The following is a 17447-nucleotide window of genomic DNA, read 5'->3' as shown; positions in this document are numbered from 1 at the left end:
AAACCAAACCAAAAAACCAACCACCGAAACACAACAGTATTTAAGACTGACATCTCATTTTTCATCAGGTTTTCCACATTTTGGAAGTGGGCAGAAAGGTACTGCAGAGTACTAGGCACCAAAAACCATTGTCACTATTACTGCTGACACTGGGGAGCAAAGATCCCCCTGCAGACACGTACCTAGTCACTATAAAAGAGTGACTACATAGAAACAGATGGCAAGTATGCTACAAAAATCTTTAACACCTCATTATGGAGAAAATTAAGTTCTGTTGTACATTGTCACAGACAAACAGCAGCAATATGTCAATCATGTTAGCCCTCTCATGTCATATTTATCAAAGTGGAACAAGTTAAAATGACAACACATACAACTTCAAGCATTAAGAAACCCATGAAGAAACTATGTAATCTCAATTACCATGAAGATGAAGCTAGAAATGTTTATTGATATATACTGAAATTTGAATATAGAAGTAATGAAAATGACTTGAATACATTGTTTTGCTTAAGTCTGGGCAGAATTAGAGCTCCAGAAAAGGAGGGCTTCCTTTTCTCTCAGTGTCTGTCTATGCTGCAGACGTACAGACTCATTCCTAGAGATCGATCTAACGGTCAGCACAGGGTCAGTACCTCCCCAGCTTCTGGGTTCCCATGGCTAACTCCATGCCATCAAGGAATACTAGCCAGAGTGGAAAAGAAGATGACCCACAAACACACATACACTTCCCTGCAAGACAGGCTACAATGTTCACTTGAAAAATACCATTTCTAATAGCTTTCAAATTACTTTTTCATTTTTCTCATGTTATTATCATTAAATTGTTATTTACATAAGCTTCTCCAGCTCTCTAGTCAGTCTTCCAATTCTCCTACAACTGCCCATAGTTACAGACCCTCAGAAATTTGCATTTACTGTCCTTTCTTCTCCGCTCATGTAATGAACGATGTACTTTTCTCAGTGACTAAAATATTCCTGCTTGCTTCTAAGTTATAAATGGAAGAGGAACTTCCCAGTTGTCGTCTTGCATCTGCATGCTGTGCAATACTGCATGCTAGCATTAACTGCAATCCTTACAAATATTGGATTAATTTCACTTTACACCTGAGATTAAGAAACAACAATTGTGTCCCTTTACAGCTCCAAGAAAAGCCCTCAGAGTTTTGAGATCAAGCATTACTGTTCCACGTTTTAAAACATTATTGTGTTATTATTACATGTTATTAAGTAAATGTCTTATTAATAATTATTAAGTAAATGTGTTAACTTTTATGCCCTCTTCACATCTCCAAAATGTATTCCAAACTGTCAGTAAGCTACAGTGTCTAAATAACAATATCTGAACTCATCAACTCATCCCTTCAATTGTCTTATTTAGGAACACTGTGCACACCTGTGCTCCCATTGGAAACTAAAAATGTATCTTAACACAAGCCAAAGAGAACATCTAGGAAGTAGCATGTCTGCTCGAGGCAGGGGACTGCTTTTCAGCTAACATATACAAATGTCTTTCCACTTTTAAAAACAGGCAATAGTTTCTTCTGTTCAGGCCTCTTCCTACCCTAGTATTAGTGCATTACAAAATTTTCAGTTGAAACAATAGATACATTACTTGGAAGTAAACTGTTTTAAGCACATTGCAGTCACATAGAGCTGCTCTGAAATTAATCAGGTCTATTTAAAAAGACAATAATCAGAGGATATTCAAGGTTTAAATATAGAAAAACCTTTCACTTAAGTTGTTAGTATTTGTGATGCAGTCACCAGTTAACATATAGATCTTCAGCTCAAATGAGTCATTAATTTCACTGCAGAAATGCTGTTGATGCATCTTCCAGTCAAATACAATGTTAACTTGTTCCTTTGCCATTAGAGTGAGCAATTGAACATTTCACCCCCGACTAGTTCTTTGGCTTAAGAGTCATACTCTGAAATTGAAAACTGCTTGCTCCAACACAATACACTTCTCAATAGAACCAGAAAACGTTTAGTTTCATTAGTCTGGAGGCACCCCCAGCTGGGCCAAAAGGAAAAAAAGCTCTACTGGGGCAGGTGGGAGCTTGAAGCTGAAATACAACGTTCAATTATATGCATCTTACTGAGATATCTGAGTAAAACTGTCATCAAAAAGAACTCTATATTCATTGCCCTAAAGCCTTAAACATTACTTTTTTCAGTAGAAGCTTCAGGCACTTGCAACATATGATCTGTAAGCTGCTGCAAGTAGTGCTGAAATAGATGCTAATGACCTACCTCGTACAAGACAGACTGACCCCCAAAGTAATTCCAGTTTTCCAAATTCTAGCATAATTTAACAGACCGATGGATCTCAGTAAATTTCAGGGAAGGCAGATTACCTATGTAGCCATTAGAGTCTTCTCTACACTCTACAATAATTAAATTCCAGGTTTAGAGGTTAAGAAGGCCCTAAAAAGTTTCCTAATAAAAAACAAAGCAAATCTCATTCTCAGTCTCCGAGAAGATCTGGAATAGGCACAAGTGAGCAGCTGCAAGCTGACTTCACCTGCACTCTGAGATAGCAAGGTGTAAGGCAAAACAGATGTAAAGGCCAGACATATTAGTGCTAATCTTGTCTATGCTAGTACATGCTGCTCAGGCCCAAAAAGACAGTACAGATAGCAGACAAAAGAAAGAAGAAAAAAAAAAGCAAGAAATAGTTCAAACTACATGAAAATAGATATATTTTAAGCTGAGAGCAGCAAATCAAATGAGACTTGGATGTATCGTTCTTTCTTTGGACTATACAAGAAACAGAAAGTAAGGAAACAGAAGTTTTCCAAAACAAACCCAAGAGGTGTTTCTTATATGTGGCTGAAAAAAGAAAATAATCTCTATCCGCTAACAATTTATGAGTTCTCCAAATTCTCCAAGTAAAATCAGATTTGTTAACAAATAAGAAAGCACAAAATATATCAGGAGGGCACACCTGCTGAAGGATTTTCTTTTATCAGAAGTAATTTACTCCACTAAATAGGAGTAAAAGCACCAAGAAGTTTAGAAAAGTCTAGTCACTGACTAGGTTCCACTAAGGATTATTCTGCCAAGCTGCAACTTGCCATACAACACTTCAAACAAAGCTGTAGATACAAACTTCAACTTGAGGTGCCTCCTTCCAGCATCTTCATGGATTAACTCTCTAATACAAAGCATGATGGGAATCACTTGCTGGCACCCAGAAAGTGAGTCACCTTTCCAGAATGAACTTAAGTAAAAATAGTTTCCTCCGACAAGAAAATTAAGTTGACTTTCAAGGTCACAATAATTTCTCAGTACCCCAGAAAGCCAACTGAAATGAGCACCACTGTCTTTATTATAATACTAGCATAGAGGGGAAAAAAAGTTCACAGCTCTCACTCACCATTTGCAATCAAACTGGAAAGCTTTTTCTCCTTTTTAAAAATATAGAAACTGTAATATTATTTAATTATATATATTATATACATATTATAATTATATAAGTTTTTATATATAAATAAAAACTTATCCTCAAAGGCTTCAGACATAGAAAAACACTGATTTGAGCATCAGAAGGAAGGTATCAGTAATCAGACAGCTTCGAACATTCACCACAGGACAAGCCAGAGAATTTAATTCAGTAATTGTATTCCCTTCACTAGATAAATTTAAGCATATACCAATTCATAAAATATAAATGCTTACATTCAATTAAGCTTAATTAATCCAAAAATACACTTCCTTGAAGATTCTCGAATAAGACTTGAACTAAAATACTAGCTAGTTAGTACTTCACAGATAAGTACCTCAATATACTTTGCTTCAGAAGATAATTAGCATGTTAATAATCTTTAGTCTCTAAAATATATTTAAAAAGTATCAACCTTTTCCACTATGATGAGGTCTCCAACTTGTATGTCTGAACTCTTAACTTGCACTTTACCTTAAAAAAAAGAAGAAATGTAATCAACTTAGGCAGACATTAATAAAGAGTCACAAGAATATAAATCCCAGAATGCAAGTTATACTTAAATACGTTATTGTTTGGTGAAAATGTTACAATTTATACAAAATGGATCTCTGATGAACACATTAATAAATAGATTTCATCTGTCTGAATAAATAATTCACTGGTTAAAAAAAGTCTAGTTTTGTAACCAGTTAGCTATTGTAGAAGTACTAGAGGAAAAAAATATGTATGGAAGATGCTCAGGTCTGATCTATAGTATCAATAACAGAGTTGTAAAATAGGAAAAAGGAGTCTTTCCCGTCTCCTACTAGACAGCACTTCTATTTCTGACAAGTCAAGAGTTGTTATGCTTACAGTGATGGAGCATTCTGACACACATGAGTTGTTAGTCACAGCCCAGTTACCAACAGGTAGCTTTGCTTGGCCACTAAAGTTACTGATGTATTTGGCACTGTCTGACACTTGTTGGCATTATAGTGGAAAAGAGCTAAGTCTCTCTAAAGTCAGAAGAAATGACTGAAGATTTCGTTTTAGAAAATTAGAGTATCAAAAGCTGAAATAGAGGTTTTTCATTCTTTAGAGCTGCCCATTCAGTAACTGCTGTGAACAACTCATTCAAAAATATACGTACCAATTTAATTCCTGTATGTTCTGTACAGTATTAGTATTTGTAAGACTACTAAGTTTTAAACTTTCTTATTTTATGGACTGAAAAACTGAGACAGAGAGGTTAAGCTGCTGCCCAAAATGCGTTATTGTTGAGCTCACTGCAATTCAGGAGTTCTAGTCCCAGGTCCTTGCTACAATTCCAGAAAAAGTTGCTTCCCTGAGTTAAAAACAACCAAAACAAAGCCTTGCGGATAAACAAGTCATGACATATGGATATCCTCTTCCAAGATGTAACAGGTGATAAATTCAGAACCTCTTAACTGAGGATAGAAACACGTCTATATTCACACAGCCTGACAAGCTGAAACACACACCTATAGGAAGTATCTTTTCCCATCAGAAACACTATCATGATTCCAAGCAGCAGGTATCTGATCAGCAGGTATCAGATGACAAGTACGTCAAAACATGGTAAGGTGCTAGGGTTCTAAATAAAAATCAGACTAAACAAATCAGAACAGAAGACCCACAAAAGCACAGGATGAGCAGCGATCAGCTTTAATCAAAAGTCAAAAAATCAAAAAAATCAAAAAAATCAGTTCAATCAAAAAATCAGTTTAATCAAAAGTATTATGAATAGTAGATTTGTCAATGCACATTCTGTCATCTCTCAAAGTTATACTAAGTACAAAACAAACGCTAAGCTGGGTTCCAAATCCATGAGACCTCCTCCTCATAACTCTCAATGAAGAGAGATTAGGTAGTTAACCTCAAAAAATTCCTTATATTTACATGTGCATTTAGTCGAAGGTAGTAAGATTCATATTATGAGTAATTATTTTCAGTACTTGCTCTTTAAAATTGCATTTCATGCAAAAGTAACAGTTGTTTTATGTGTAATTCAGTCAATAATAAATGTATTCCTATAGCTAATTTTTAATACATTTTCCATGACATTAGCACTTCTAAAATGTGCCATGTCAGAGGAAAAAAATCACAACTTTTGTTTGGCCTGTCTGCAAAGTCATTTCTGAAAGCTAGTCTTTGTTATTGCTAATGATCTTTTACACCGGTTGAATTTTTCAGTTGCCAAAAACACCTTACCCACATCCACACCCAAAGATAAAACAAATTATATCTTCAATCTGACTCCTACCTCTGCCATAACACATTTGTGAGGGTGAAGGGAGTAGCAGAGGACCAAGGTATAAAAAGCTGTAGCGAGAAACACTAGCAGTTCTCTACAGGAGTTTCAAGATACCTATGGAAATTAAGTTAGTGTCACTCTCTCAACATTTTTTTTGTTTAATTTAAAGTAACTAATACTGAAGCTCAACCACTAAAAGAACAGTCTGATACCAGAGTCAACATATTTAGTCTGCTTAACTGCATGAGCCTGTGAATTCTCTTATAAATTCTCACATTTTGACTAGAAGTGACTAGTGTATATACTGGAAAAACATCGTCATGTTTACTTTGCTTTCCAAGTCTGTTAGTTTTACCAAAGGGATAGCATTTCCCATGGTGTTTTCAATTCCTCCACTAACAATTTTCATCAATTTATCCCTGTGATAATCAAGTCAATCGACTGACTATAGTTTTAACAGCCACAAAAATCCTAGTACCAGCGGCATTGTCTCAGATCTACGCAACTTACGCAGTCACGTATGATCAAAACCATTCAGAAGTACTAATCAATATCAACTTAAACAATTGAATTTTCTACAGTCAAGTTCTAACAGCATCTACAGTAAAGATCAAAAGACACTAAGCCTCAGAGGGCAAGAGAAGGTAGAACATTCATTTGCAACATGATGTAGGGCAGACAAAAAGCAAAGACTCCTGGTGCCAACTATACCAACAGGAACCCACACTGCACCTTTGCTTGTACTCAGTCTAGCGATCCTGGGAATTTCACATTACGAACTGAAAAGTTTCCTTATCAGATTGTGGCTTAGTATAACACTACAGAATACCGTCTTTATTACACACTAAACATGTCCTGTTAGAGCATCCTGTATATCCCCACACGTAAGGAAGGGGCCTGTGACATGCAAGACAGTTAATTCTACGATGAATCTGAATGGCAGGACATATTCTATTAAAAACTAAATGCTAAAAAGTGTCAGTAATTCAAAAAGTGGTTTAAAATTTTGAGAAGTCAACAAATAACACTTTCCTTTAGACTAGCAAAAATGAGAATCATTAGATACCATTTCAGAGAACATTAAAATAACGCAATACTATATCTTAGTGAGGATGCGTTTAGCGAAAAAGAGACACTGAATGTTATTCACTGCATAAATTATTTTTGCAAACTATTTTTTCTCTAAAAACATCTCCGTAGCAAAATACTCTTCACCATCTGTGTAATTACCAATAAAAAGTCCAAAGCTGTCAGAAGTGCCTGCGCATCCAGACTTTATAGTCCACCAAGGCGCAAGGCTTTCGCCTAAAGCAACATATAGAATTATGCAGAACTGGAACATTGAAATGTGTCTGTAGTAACTCATTATACTCCCAAGATAAAGCCTTTTGAAATGAATTGCAATGATTTGAAAAACTAATAAATATCTCATATGCGCTAACAAGTATTTCACATAAAAATTTAAGAAATGAAGTAAACAAATTATGGGTATATACTATATCAGAAATGACTTTGTTTCTTTTTATTAAAAAGTGTCTCTACTACTGGAGTGCAAGCCACTCCTGAAAGAACATCTGAGAGTAGCATTTTCAAATTCTTTTTAATTTGCTATTACATCTTACCCATGGTACCTTGAGTACTGTCTGAAGTACTGCTCCTGGAGTTGGTAACAGAGGCTGTCTCTAACCCATAAATATAAAGCTCTTGAATGAAAGGAGTCAAGTAAAGACCATATGAGAGTTTTACCTGGCATCTATTAGCCTGAGTTGTCAGCATAATTAGAGTATACGTAAAATAATGGGGAGCTGGGGGGAGGGGGGCGGGTGGTGTGATGATGCTGAACTTTCAGTGCAAGTGCTGTCCTTAGGTCCTTCTTTCAAACTCAGTCTTACATAGTGAACTGAGGTTAGTCTTTAATCACCAATATGAAACTCTAGGGGGAAGCTTCCTAGCTCCTCTCCTCTGTGTACTCTCTCCTCTTGGGTGAAATGGAAAGCCTTCGTTCTTTTTATCTCATCTCCTGGATGCTGCAAAAATGTGGAAGAAAACAGTCCCCTTGACATTTCCTCTCTTCTGGCCTCTTTTTGAAATTCTTTCTTACATTAAAATTTCAAGTTCTGTTTCTGCTGTTGCTTACTGCTTCCCTAATCAGCTAGATGAAACTGATACAATTCTTTAAAAACTTGTGTTCTGTATGGTTTAAATACCAGGAATGAAGTCATCGGTAGGTTTGAACTATTGCAAGCAATAAAGACCTAATGTCATACCTCTAGATTCAGAAATGATGTTGATTTTTTTTTAATGCTGTGGCTTTTCAAAAAGCAGGACAACCTGTTCTTGAAGAACTGAAATTCTAATGTTCTAAGAGGTTTCAATACAGATTTCAAATAACTGAAAAAGAATAATATTACAATAATCAAGACATTCTGACAAACATCTTATTTTAAAGTTGCAGATAACAGATATTAATGATTGAAAACTGACTCCTCCTTGACAGAGACCATTTTGCAATTATAAAAAAGGTCAATTGAGATATAAACTCAGTAAGGTGGCATTTTAGGAAGACAGCAGCTCCCACTGCATAAACAGAAGTTCAAAAGTTAAAAAAAAAAAAAAATTCAGATCGCTGTAGCTCTCTAAACCAGACTTCTCAATTCTCCGATTTTAAAAGAAACATACTAGCTTTCACGCTTTGTTCTCTTCTTATGTATAGCAGTTATTGATATTTTCTCAATTTCACACAGTTTTGGCATATATTTTCAACTTCACTACATTCTCAAACACCCTTTAAGGATATTGTTATCCATCCTTTAAGGGCACAACAAAGACATAAATCTCACATTTGAAGCCTGGATGGAATTATTTCATTAATCTCATCTCTCCTGACATTCATTTTTTATTTTGCTTTGCAGGTTGCAAAGTGAGAGCTCTGCAACACTTCCAAAAATCTTGTTAAACGTTCTGAGATGAAGTGACAGATGCATGCCTCTTCTGCAGCTTGCAGTTGTGGCTATTAGTTAGTTATTTTCTTCTTGATCTTTTTTTCTTCAAAACTTCCGTAACACTGCATGGGCACACCTAACTAGGAAAGGTTCAGGGCAGGACTGCCAACTTCGAGAATAGAAAGGGAAAAAGAATTAAAATTGTCTTATTATTTTATTATCCAATTGGCTTTTGGCATCTTAATGAAAAAGATAATAGCCTGTTTATGAACTTGAGATGATTCTTCTGTAGAATAACAGCATTTTTTCATGGGCACTTAACTGGTCATACGTAAGTGCGTGAGACAAGAAGCTGCGCCGGAAATATAATGGTCCCTTAGGAAAGAAAAACAGAAGTCCTCCCAAACCTGCATGCAGAGGTCTAAAGTTTTCTCCATTGCAGTTTCTGCTCTACAAAAGGATATGCAGGTGAGCTGCTCTGAAGCAGAAAAAGCAATTAAATTGACAGGATCTTCAATAGCAAGATAATTTCAATTCTACAGGCAGATACTCTTCCTCCCTCCAACTTTAACTTGCATACTGACTGAAAACTGTCTCTTAAGGATTTGCAGGCTTTGATATGCAAAAAAGGAAAGTAGATTTTGCAACAAACATCTCAATAAAAAGATTAAAACAGCAGAATGCATCATACACTGAACAACTTAAGAGATTCAATACCATAATCTAGGAAAGTATACAAGGGAGAAGATTCACATGAAAGACATGGAGATGGGTACACTTAATTGACTTGCTCACAAAAAAATCCAATACATTTACTGATTTGTATGTTTCATCACTTGCCACAAAGGGCTGAAAAAGTAGAAGCCATTCAAACTTCACGTGTAGCAGGTTCATCTTGACAAGTGCAAAGTTACACACAGCAAATTCACCAAGGGATGACTGAAGACTGACCTTTGCCATGTTACATGACAAACAGAAAACTGCATAACACTGGATAGATATCTCATGGATCGGAATTAGTCTATGGACATTAAGCTGGCCATTGCTGCCTAAGTACAATTAAGTAACACTTAAAACAGATATCCCATTCTCCCTTGATTTCCTGCTTGGAACAGCTCATTATTTTTAAAAAAGCTAAGATTTACTGATTAGAACAAATACTTATTCAAGGTCTTGAATTACTAAAAAGAAATTCTAAGTCTTTAAGAGTCACTAATGTGAATCCACTACCTTCAAAAAGCTGATACTTCTTACACTAGCAACATGCAGGTCGTAAGACAACATTCATGTGTTTTACCTGTTTAGGGGTTCCTGAGGCTAAGAATGACTCCACAGAAAGTCAACACTGCTAGGCAGTCAAAGACTTCCTGATCTTAATCTATTGCAATGCTGTATAAAAAGATTTTAACTTACAAATCAGCCTACCCACACTATCTTTATACAAGCAATTAATCACAATTCAAATCCCAGTAGCTTCTCCTTGCTACAAATACATTTGTTTCCCTATGATAAACAAACACTTTTGCAAAACAGCTAACTAGAAGTGCTTACATTCTCGTTTTTATCTTCCATAAATGATACAATTAAACCAAGGGTAACACTGAACCTTGTTAACTCTAAGTTTTCCTACTGAGCAAAGGCAACCTGCTTAACCTCTCTATGTCAGTTTCTCCATCTTTGAAATGGAAAAAATACCTATGTCAAAGAAAAGGCTGTAAAACCTACACAAGTCATAAAATCACTAGGAGAAAAAAAATGCTAGAGCAGTATAAAGTGCAGTTCCACTCTGAAAAGTGAGTCTTAAGAGTGGCATCGATTTTCAGGCTTTTAATTAAATCAGTATCAAGTTTGTTCATTCACAAGTAACAAAGCCTTCTTTCTCCAAACCATTAGCCTGTAGGTTAGTATAGTAAGCCTAACTGAATTTTTCCACTTGAAGAGTACTGCCAATATTAAAAATTAGGTAGATTATATTGAAAGTTATTTATAACAATAGTTTGCAGAAGTGTAGTACTTGACGTTATTAATTTGCACAGAAAAATACCTAAATCCTTCTCAAAACCTGTAAAAATCTTAGTCTAATTTTAGCATAGCAGGAAGTGCCATTTTTTGCCTCAAAATGATACCTTTCAGTTTCCGAATGCCTTATTATGAAAGAACCCTATATTATGAAAGAGGTGCAATTTATCCTCTATTCATTATTTCATATATGTGTTTGTAGCAATTTTTAATACAGCTTAATTTTGAGTGGGGACTGCAATAATGATTTCATTCTTAAAACTGGCCACCGCATTGTTAGCTCATCTATCCCCCCATTGTCAACACGGGATTCAGAGTTCATTGTAAGCAGAGATCTTGAACCTTTACTTCTGTAGAATATTACGGTCTTCAAAAAAACCACAAAACAGAACAAAAGCCAAGTATGAATTCATGATGGCACTGACACCCAAACCTGAAAGTCAAAATAGACATACACATTCGTGGGTAAAAGCTGATATCCTTTTTTTAAAAAAAAGGGACATTTTTGAACATGTCACTGCTCTCTACATGTCAGTTCTTGATATAACTGCTGGGCTTTACCTATATACTACTATATGCTATTTTTAAATCTCTATTCTGTATCTAGAAATCAGCTGTGTCAAGGTGACCCAATCCGATTTTAATTTGACAATTTCCTTATTTCTAGGAGAAGCTACAAAATTAAAAGTTTCTCAAATACACATAACCTCATGAAATATTTCATGAGCTGGCAAAGAGGACATCAGGATTCCAAGAATTCTACTTAAATGCTGCTTAAATGCCTAGCAATTTACTAGAAACTCAAATACTAACTCTAAACAAGTTAAGTGAAAAAAGAAGCACAAAAGGCACCAAACTTAGTCCTTAAAACGGCAAATGTCAGTCTTGACATTTACATCACACTGGTAACTATAAACTATGCGTGTGCTTCCAGAACTAAGAATTTCAGATTACTAACACTATTGCTGAATAGGGTAGGATTGTACTACCTATTTCAAAGGTGAGTGTTCAGGGGCCTACCATAAGAGATCTTAAAAAAAAAAAAAAAAAAAAACAAACAAACAAAAACAAAAACCAAAACTACCAACTAGCAGGTTAAATTACAAGTTTGAAAGAAAAGCCGTTAAGAGTCCATTTCTTTACAGATTGTATTAAAGACTGTAAAGATCTGGAAGCCAGCAATGCAACCACTTGTGTTAAACAAATGATAGTTAGCCCATTTGCAAATTTCCACAGTTCTAAATGGTGATAAAGCTATTTCAGGCTGACAAGGAAGGGAAGAACGGTAGGCAAATATTCCCTACAGTCGCTCCCTTCTGTACGCAAACTCCAGAAAACAATGCAAGTCTCCATACTGAAAGGAAGCAGTATAAATTCCTCTCAGCTGCTAGGTTATGTCATCACTAATGAGACTGTTGCCTGTTTACTTACCTTCCAGTTACTTTAAAAAATGGGGTAAGATTTCAGACAGAACATCCTTGTGTTACATTACAAGCTTTTAATCCATTTTTTTCTGGAGAAAATATTATCCAGAGCTACTCCAAGAGTTGAGTTGCTAATTAAGACTCCCTTATCTGGTAAGGTTACTCTTCCCACTGACTTCTGAGAAGAATATATTCACCAAGATATACTACAAAGTCCAGTGAAATATACGTTGGGAATTAGTGAACAGAATTTACACTTGGCATAATGTATGCCATATACTCTAACTGCTTGAGACGCAACCTCACATACCTTAACAGCTTCCCACTTTCTAGAACTTTTTATGCCAAGGAAAATGCTTAAAAGAGACTTCCCAGGATACTGTAGCAAAATAACTTTTGAGGGTAATAGCAAGGTCATGTTGTTTTCTAAGGTTATTCATTACAGTTTGACTTGATAATAGGTTATTCATTATTTTTTGGCACCTTTCTATGTGGCACTCTGTTCCGAATCTAAACAGTAAAATGTGCTAAGCAACATAAAAATGGAGAGGAGTGCATAGTTTTTCTCTTATGCCCACGTTTAAAATTTACCGTATCCTACCAAATTTAATTGTCGCTTCACAGCTGAAGTGCTTCATTTCCTTAAAAGTCTTCATGAAAAACTGCTAAAGGTTTTGAGTCCAAAAAAAGTCATAACTGTGATTTCTCCTTTTATTAATTTCTGGAAAGAAAACTGGCTGTTTCTAATGCATGATCATATAGATTTCAAATTATATGCAAAAACTGAAACCAGTATTTTTGATACTGAAGCTGACTGACAAGACATCTTCCTTTTCTTAAGCACAAATATATCCACCAAGTTTGAAAGGCTCTAGTGAATTTTAATTAGATCGTATTTCTTAGTTACTGATCCCTTATTTCCTATATACACTTGATATATAGATGACAGTGTTGCTGAGTTACTGTTTGGTATCAATTTCAGAGGAGAACTGCACTTTGAAATAATAGTACTAAACAGCAGAACGCTTCAAAAGTATATACAATTATATATATATACACCTTTCCTTTACAAACAACAAAAGATTTACACCACTTCTTAAACAGATCAAGTTTAACAGTCGTATTTATCTGAGGGAAATCAAGCACTTTACTTGGTTCGGTATCAGTTTCATTCTGAATAGTGCAGCTTGAGACTATTAGTTATTTCTTTGAACTGAAAGTCTGTAAATGTATAGATAAGAAAAAGATGAAATATTTTAAGGATTTATACAAATGGTTTTGCTAACCTCGTACTGTCAGCTTGCTATATAACTGTGAGTTCATTTCCTTGTCTCTCTTGTAACGTCGAAATTCATCAACGGCTTCCCGTACCACCGTGACCGTCAAAACAAATCCCTGTTAAAGATATAATTATGCAATTCAGAATTCTCAAAGTGCTAGAATAGAAATACACATGTAGGAACACTATACAGAGCAAGAACATGTACTTAGAATATTTACTTTTTTCCCTCATTTGGATTTTAGCGTTTTCTTCAATCTGTTAAAATATCATCTTGGTTTAGTCAAAAAAAAAAAGGAAAATCATACTTGTACATTGTACAAATATAATTAGAATAACTACATCTCCAAATACATGTAATTTAGATATAATTTGAAATTTAACAAATTAAAATGCTTTGGATGAGCTAAAGACAGCCTTTGTAGTTCAATAAACATATTTCCCCATCTTCCACAAATTTTAGGGCTTTACCAAAACCCAAAAATTTAAGAAGTCTCCAGTTCTAATTTTGAGTTCACTGCCTTTTTCCTAACAGACAGAAATGAAAAGGTAAATGGATGGCTAGTTTAATTAATTTTGCCACCTTAAATGTAGTTATTTACCAGTACGTCACAAATATTGACAAAGAAAAAGGGGAGTTGTTCTGAAAAGCTAAGTATCTAACTGCTTTGGCTGATTTCACAGGATAGCGCCACTGCAGCTTCTGCTGGAAACGCAGAGTGCACTACATGCAACTAAGATGGTCTCTGGCCACGAAAGATGGTAAGCTAAGAAGAACACAGAACAGTTCAGGGATAAGCACCGAAGAGTTTCCTCTCTCCTGTTGTAAACCTCCTCAGATATGGTCATCTGGCTTCTTAAACTCAAGTGCTCAGTCTTTCTCCATCAGTGAAGGAGAAATAAAATTTTCAACAGTAAAGGGATCTTATCATTACTGTAACTAAGATGGCTAAAAAATTCAAATATTCACAAATCCTCTAGCAGATAAGGTTCTAGATTATCTATCTAGCTTCAGACACCCACCAATACTTTCCTTCTATAGAAGAAAATTTATACCATTAGACTTCTCTTGCTGAAGTCCAACAGTTGGCCAACCTTCCCCTAACCTCCCAGCAAGAAGAAAGGAATGAAGGTGCAGAGTCTTCCTAAAGGAGTCTTGACTAAAATTCTCCTTTTCAATAGCAAGGCCTGTTTTGCAGTTCTAGCCCAAAATTCCAAGGCTTACTCTGTTGCGACCTTATAGTTAAACACTTCTTGTTTGTCCACATCAGCTACAAAAATTACATTAGAAATCCGTAGAACAAAAAAGTGCCTTTGCAAAATGCATTCCTTTTCACTCCTAGGGCATAACTGAATGAGAAGTAGGGTTTTCCCCTTTTCCAGCAGCAGCGTTTTCATGAGCTTTGTCACTATAGATCTTTTAGCAGCATAAAAAAGGCACTCTTGAAACAACTTCAAATATATTTGCCATTTGCACATCTCATTAACTAGACGGTAATCAAAGCACCGAATGCAAGGTGTTAATTGCAAGAATTTCCCCTAGCAGTCACCATACCTTGCTGGGCAGCTCAGTACAGCTGACCATAACTATGAGGAACAATTTAAGACAGACATTTCCCTTTTTCCTCATTTGCTCAAAGGGACTTGATACTTTTCCAAAGGGGAGCTGAAATTGTGAAGCTCATCTTACAAAAACCCCTGTCATCTTTCTTTAACTGTAAGCAGTTAAATATCTTTAGCATACTGCTTACTATCAAACTTGTATGCTTTACATCCTTTGTATGTTCCACACAAAAGAAGTCCCCTTCCTACTGTGCAAATAACAACAAACCAGTAAAATACAGTCTTGTTTGAAGAACTCCAGTGCTTGATCTAAGTGTATTATGTCTGTTTGTTGTAAAAACTGTTGAAGTAAAAAACAAAAATCAAAAATCAAAAACAAAGCAAACCCAAAAAACCCCCAAACCCTACACACACACCAGCATAAAAAAAAAAAAAAAAAAAAAAACAACCTTTTAGCACATACTCGACTTCTATTCAGTTGGTTTTTAAGTAGTAGGCTGAACAGTTTTTCTTTTCCTTTAAAATCTTGAGAGAAAATACAAGCCATGTCATAGCTACTCCTCTGATTATTACTGAAAATTTATCAGCAGTTACATGCTCTTCGAAGAAAACCAAACTTATCTGTTAAGCAACAAAGACAGCCCAATGGGTCTGACTTAAATGTTTTATATTTTCATCATACATACTGCGCCTTACTCAACATCCAATTAATCTCTTTTACCTGGAGGTTAATCATTAGTAGAAAAGCTATTCAAGTAGAAACAAGTGAGTTTAGCAAAAACGGGTACCACTAGCACTAACTGAGATACTGTTGTATTTTCAAGCTGCCTGTGAAAACTGGGAAACATCATTCAAAATACCCTTGAATAAGACAAACACGTCTATACAGAACAGATTACCAGTGTTTGCAAAATACAGTATTTTCTCCCTTCTTTGGGCAGGGATGAGATGCTAAGCGATTTTTTTTTTTCCTTACTACCCCACTAACGTATAGAGCTGTATACAGCACTTCACTGTGAAGAGACCAACTTCCAGACAAGGCTGACTTCTATCTTTTCTTACTGGGTCAGCAGCAAAGACCTTTGTAAATACCCATTTCAAATCCCACTGTTGAACAAGCTTTCTGTCTTGGAAATGTTTTTTGTTGCAGCAGAAGCCAAAAGTTGTCTGGAAGCAGAGGTGTGAAGAACCTCCAGGACAGTCTCTCCATTTATCGATACTTAAAAGGACACATGTTGCAACAATTAAAACAATGAAATCAATCCAGAATATTTACTCTATTGACTTGTTAAGAATGACCTTTACTCAAGCAGTCAGCATGTCACTGTTCCTCTTGAATACCACTGAGAATAAATGCTACTGAAAAATGCCATTTTTTTAATAAATTTAGAAAATAAAGCATTTGTTCTTCCTGCCTTGCTTTTAAACCTGGGGTGGAGGGGCCAGGAGGAAGATGAAAGAGAAGGTAATGGTCTGGTTACAAACAAGAAAAGAATTCCAAATCATGGGAATATAGCTGGCAGACTATCAAAAGGGCTTCCTCTGAAGAGAACACAATTTTCAAACCTTAGGAAACCTGAGTCAGAAGCAACTGGTTTGAACAGTTTCCCAAGAAAATACTGCAGAGGGCTCAATAATGAAAAAACATATTGAAAGGAAGCCAGTCCAACTGGCAGGGCAATCAATTAGGAAAAGCATGTTTAATGTATAACTTATTTTCAAGATGCATTTTCCTCCTGCTTTATCCATGGCTTAAAACATTTTATCTTCATTTTTGTGAAAAAAGGACACGATCAAAACCAATATAGAAGGAATGCAAAAAATTTCTGCTTTCAATTCTGACCTCGCCTGAAAACAAAATAGTGAGCCAATAACAATAAACTGAGAGAAATTTAAACACACAAATTACCTATGTTACCAAATAAGGTTCTCTACTAGCTGGAGGTTTTTTTGGTTTGTTTTTGTAAACCTCTCAAGTGACTACCAGCCAGACAGGAGCACTACTCACTCAGACTAGCTGGTTAACAAAAACGGCCTCCAGCCTCTGGGGCAGGAGTGTGGTGGGCAGGTGGAAGGGAGTAAACAACAGCTTCTGGAGTATCTGCTGTAAAACACTGTAATTTCAAGCAAGCATTTTACTTCTGTTACATATTTTAATCACTGCAGTTTACCAGATGCAAATATATGAAGTGTATGTATACGTGAACTTTTCTTCTGAAGTTAAAAAAACAAAACTTCTAGTTAGTAGTATTTTTCTGTTTACCAGAGGAGCCCAGTATGTGTACAGGTAGCCTATTTTCAATGCTGGTACAAACTGTGAGCAGGACACGACGAGAAAATAGAGATTCAAGAAAAACTTGAACTGTTCATATAAAACCTAAAATGAAAAACACAAAATAGATAAATGCCTTAGAATTTGTACCCATAATGTACACAAAATTCACTTTTTCATGATAGTGGATATAAAACCATTATATGACATACTATTATGTATGGTACTAATATAGTACTATGT

At 35.6% G+C, this 17447-nt stretch overlaps 1 protein-coding gene across 4 annotated transcripts in view; it reads right to left on the bottom strand.

Moving 5' to 3' along the window:
• Positions 1-17447, bottom strand: part of ATP9B (ATPase phospholipid transporting 9B (putative)) — a 169238-nt gene that overhangs the window by 123022 nt on the left and 28769 nt on the right. For 3 of the 4 annotated variants that reach the window (XR_014228195.1, XM_082312136.1, XM_082312138.1), the window contains exons 4-6: positions 17196-17309; positions 13377-13485; positions 3864-3922 (exon numbers count right to left, since the gene is read on the bottom strand). Coding sequence is in view for 3 of the 4 variants with exons in the window: in XM_082312136.1 (XP_082168262.1) it covers positions 3864-3922; positions 13377-13485; positions 17196-17309 (282 nt within the window). In the remaining variant the exon portion in view is untranslated. The remainder of the gene's footprint in view (positions 1-3863; positions 3923-13376; positions 13486-17195; positions 17310-17447) is intronic. The other variant, XM_082312137.1, reaches the window with a different exon arrangement.

The sequence above is a fragment of the Platalea leucorodia genome, assembly GCF_965183815.1.
Source record: "Platalea leucorodia genome assembly, chromosome: 1".
Classification (NCBI taxonomy): domain Eukaryota; kingdom Metazoa; phylum Chordata; class Aves; order Pelecaniformes; family Threskiornithidae; genus Platalea; species Platalea leucorodia.
Note: the sequence above shows the minus strand (reverse complement) of the source record. Positions and strands in the feature narration are given on the sequence as shown.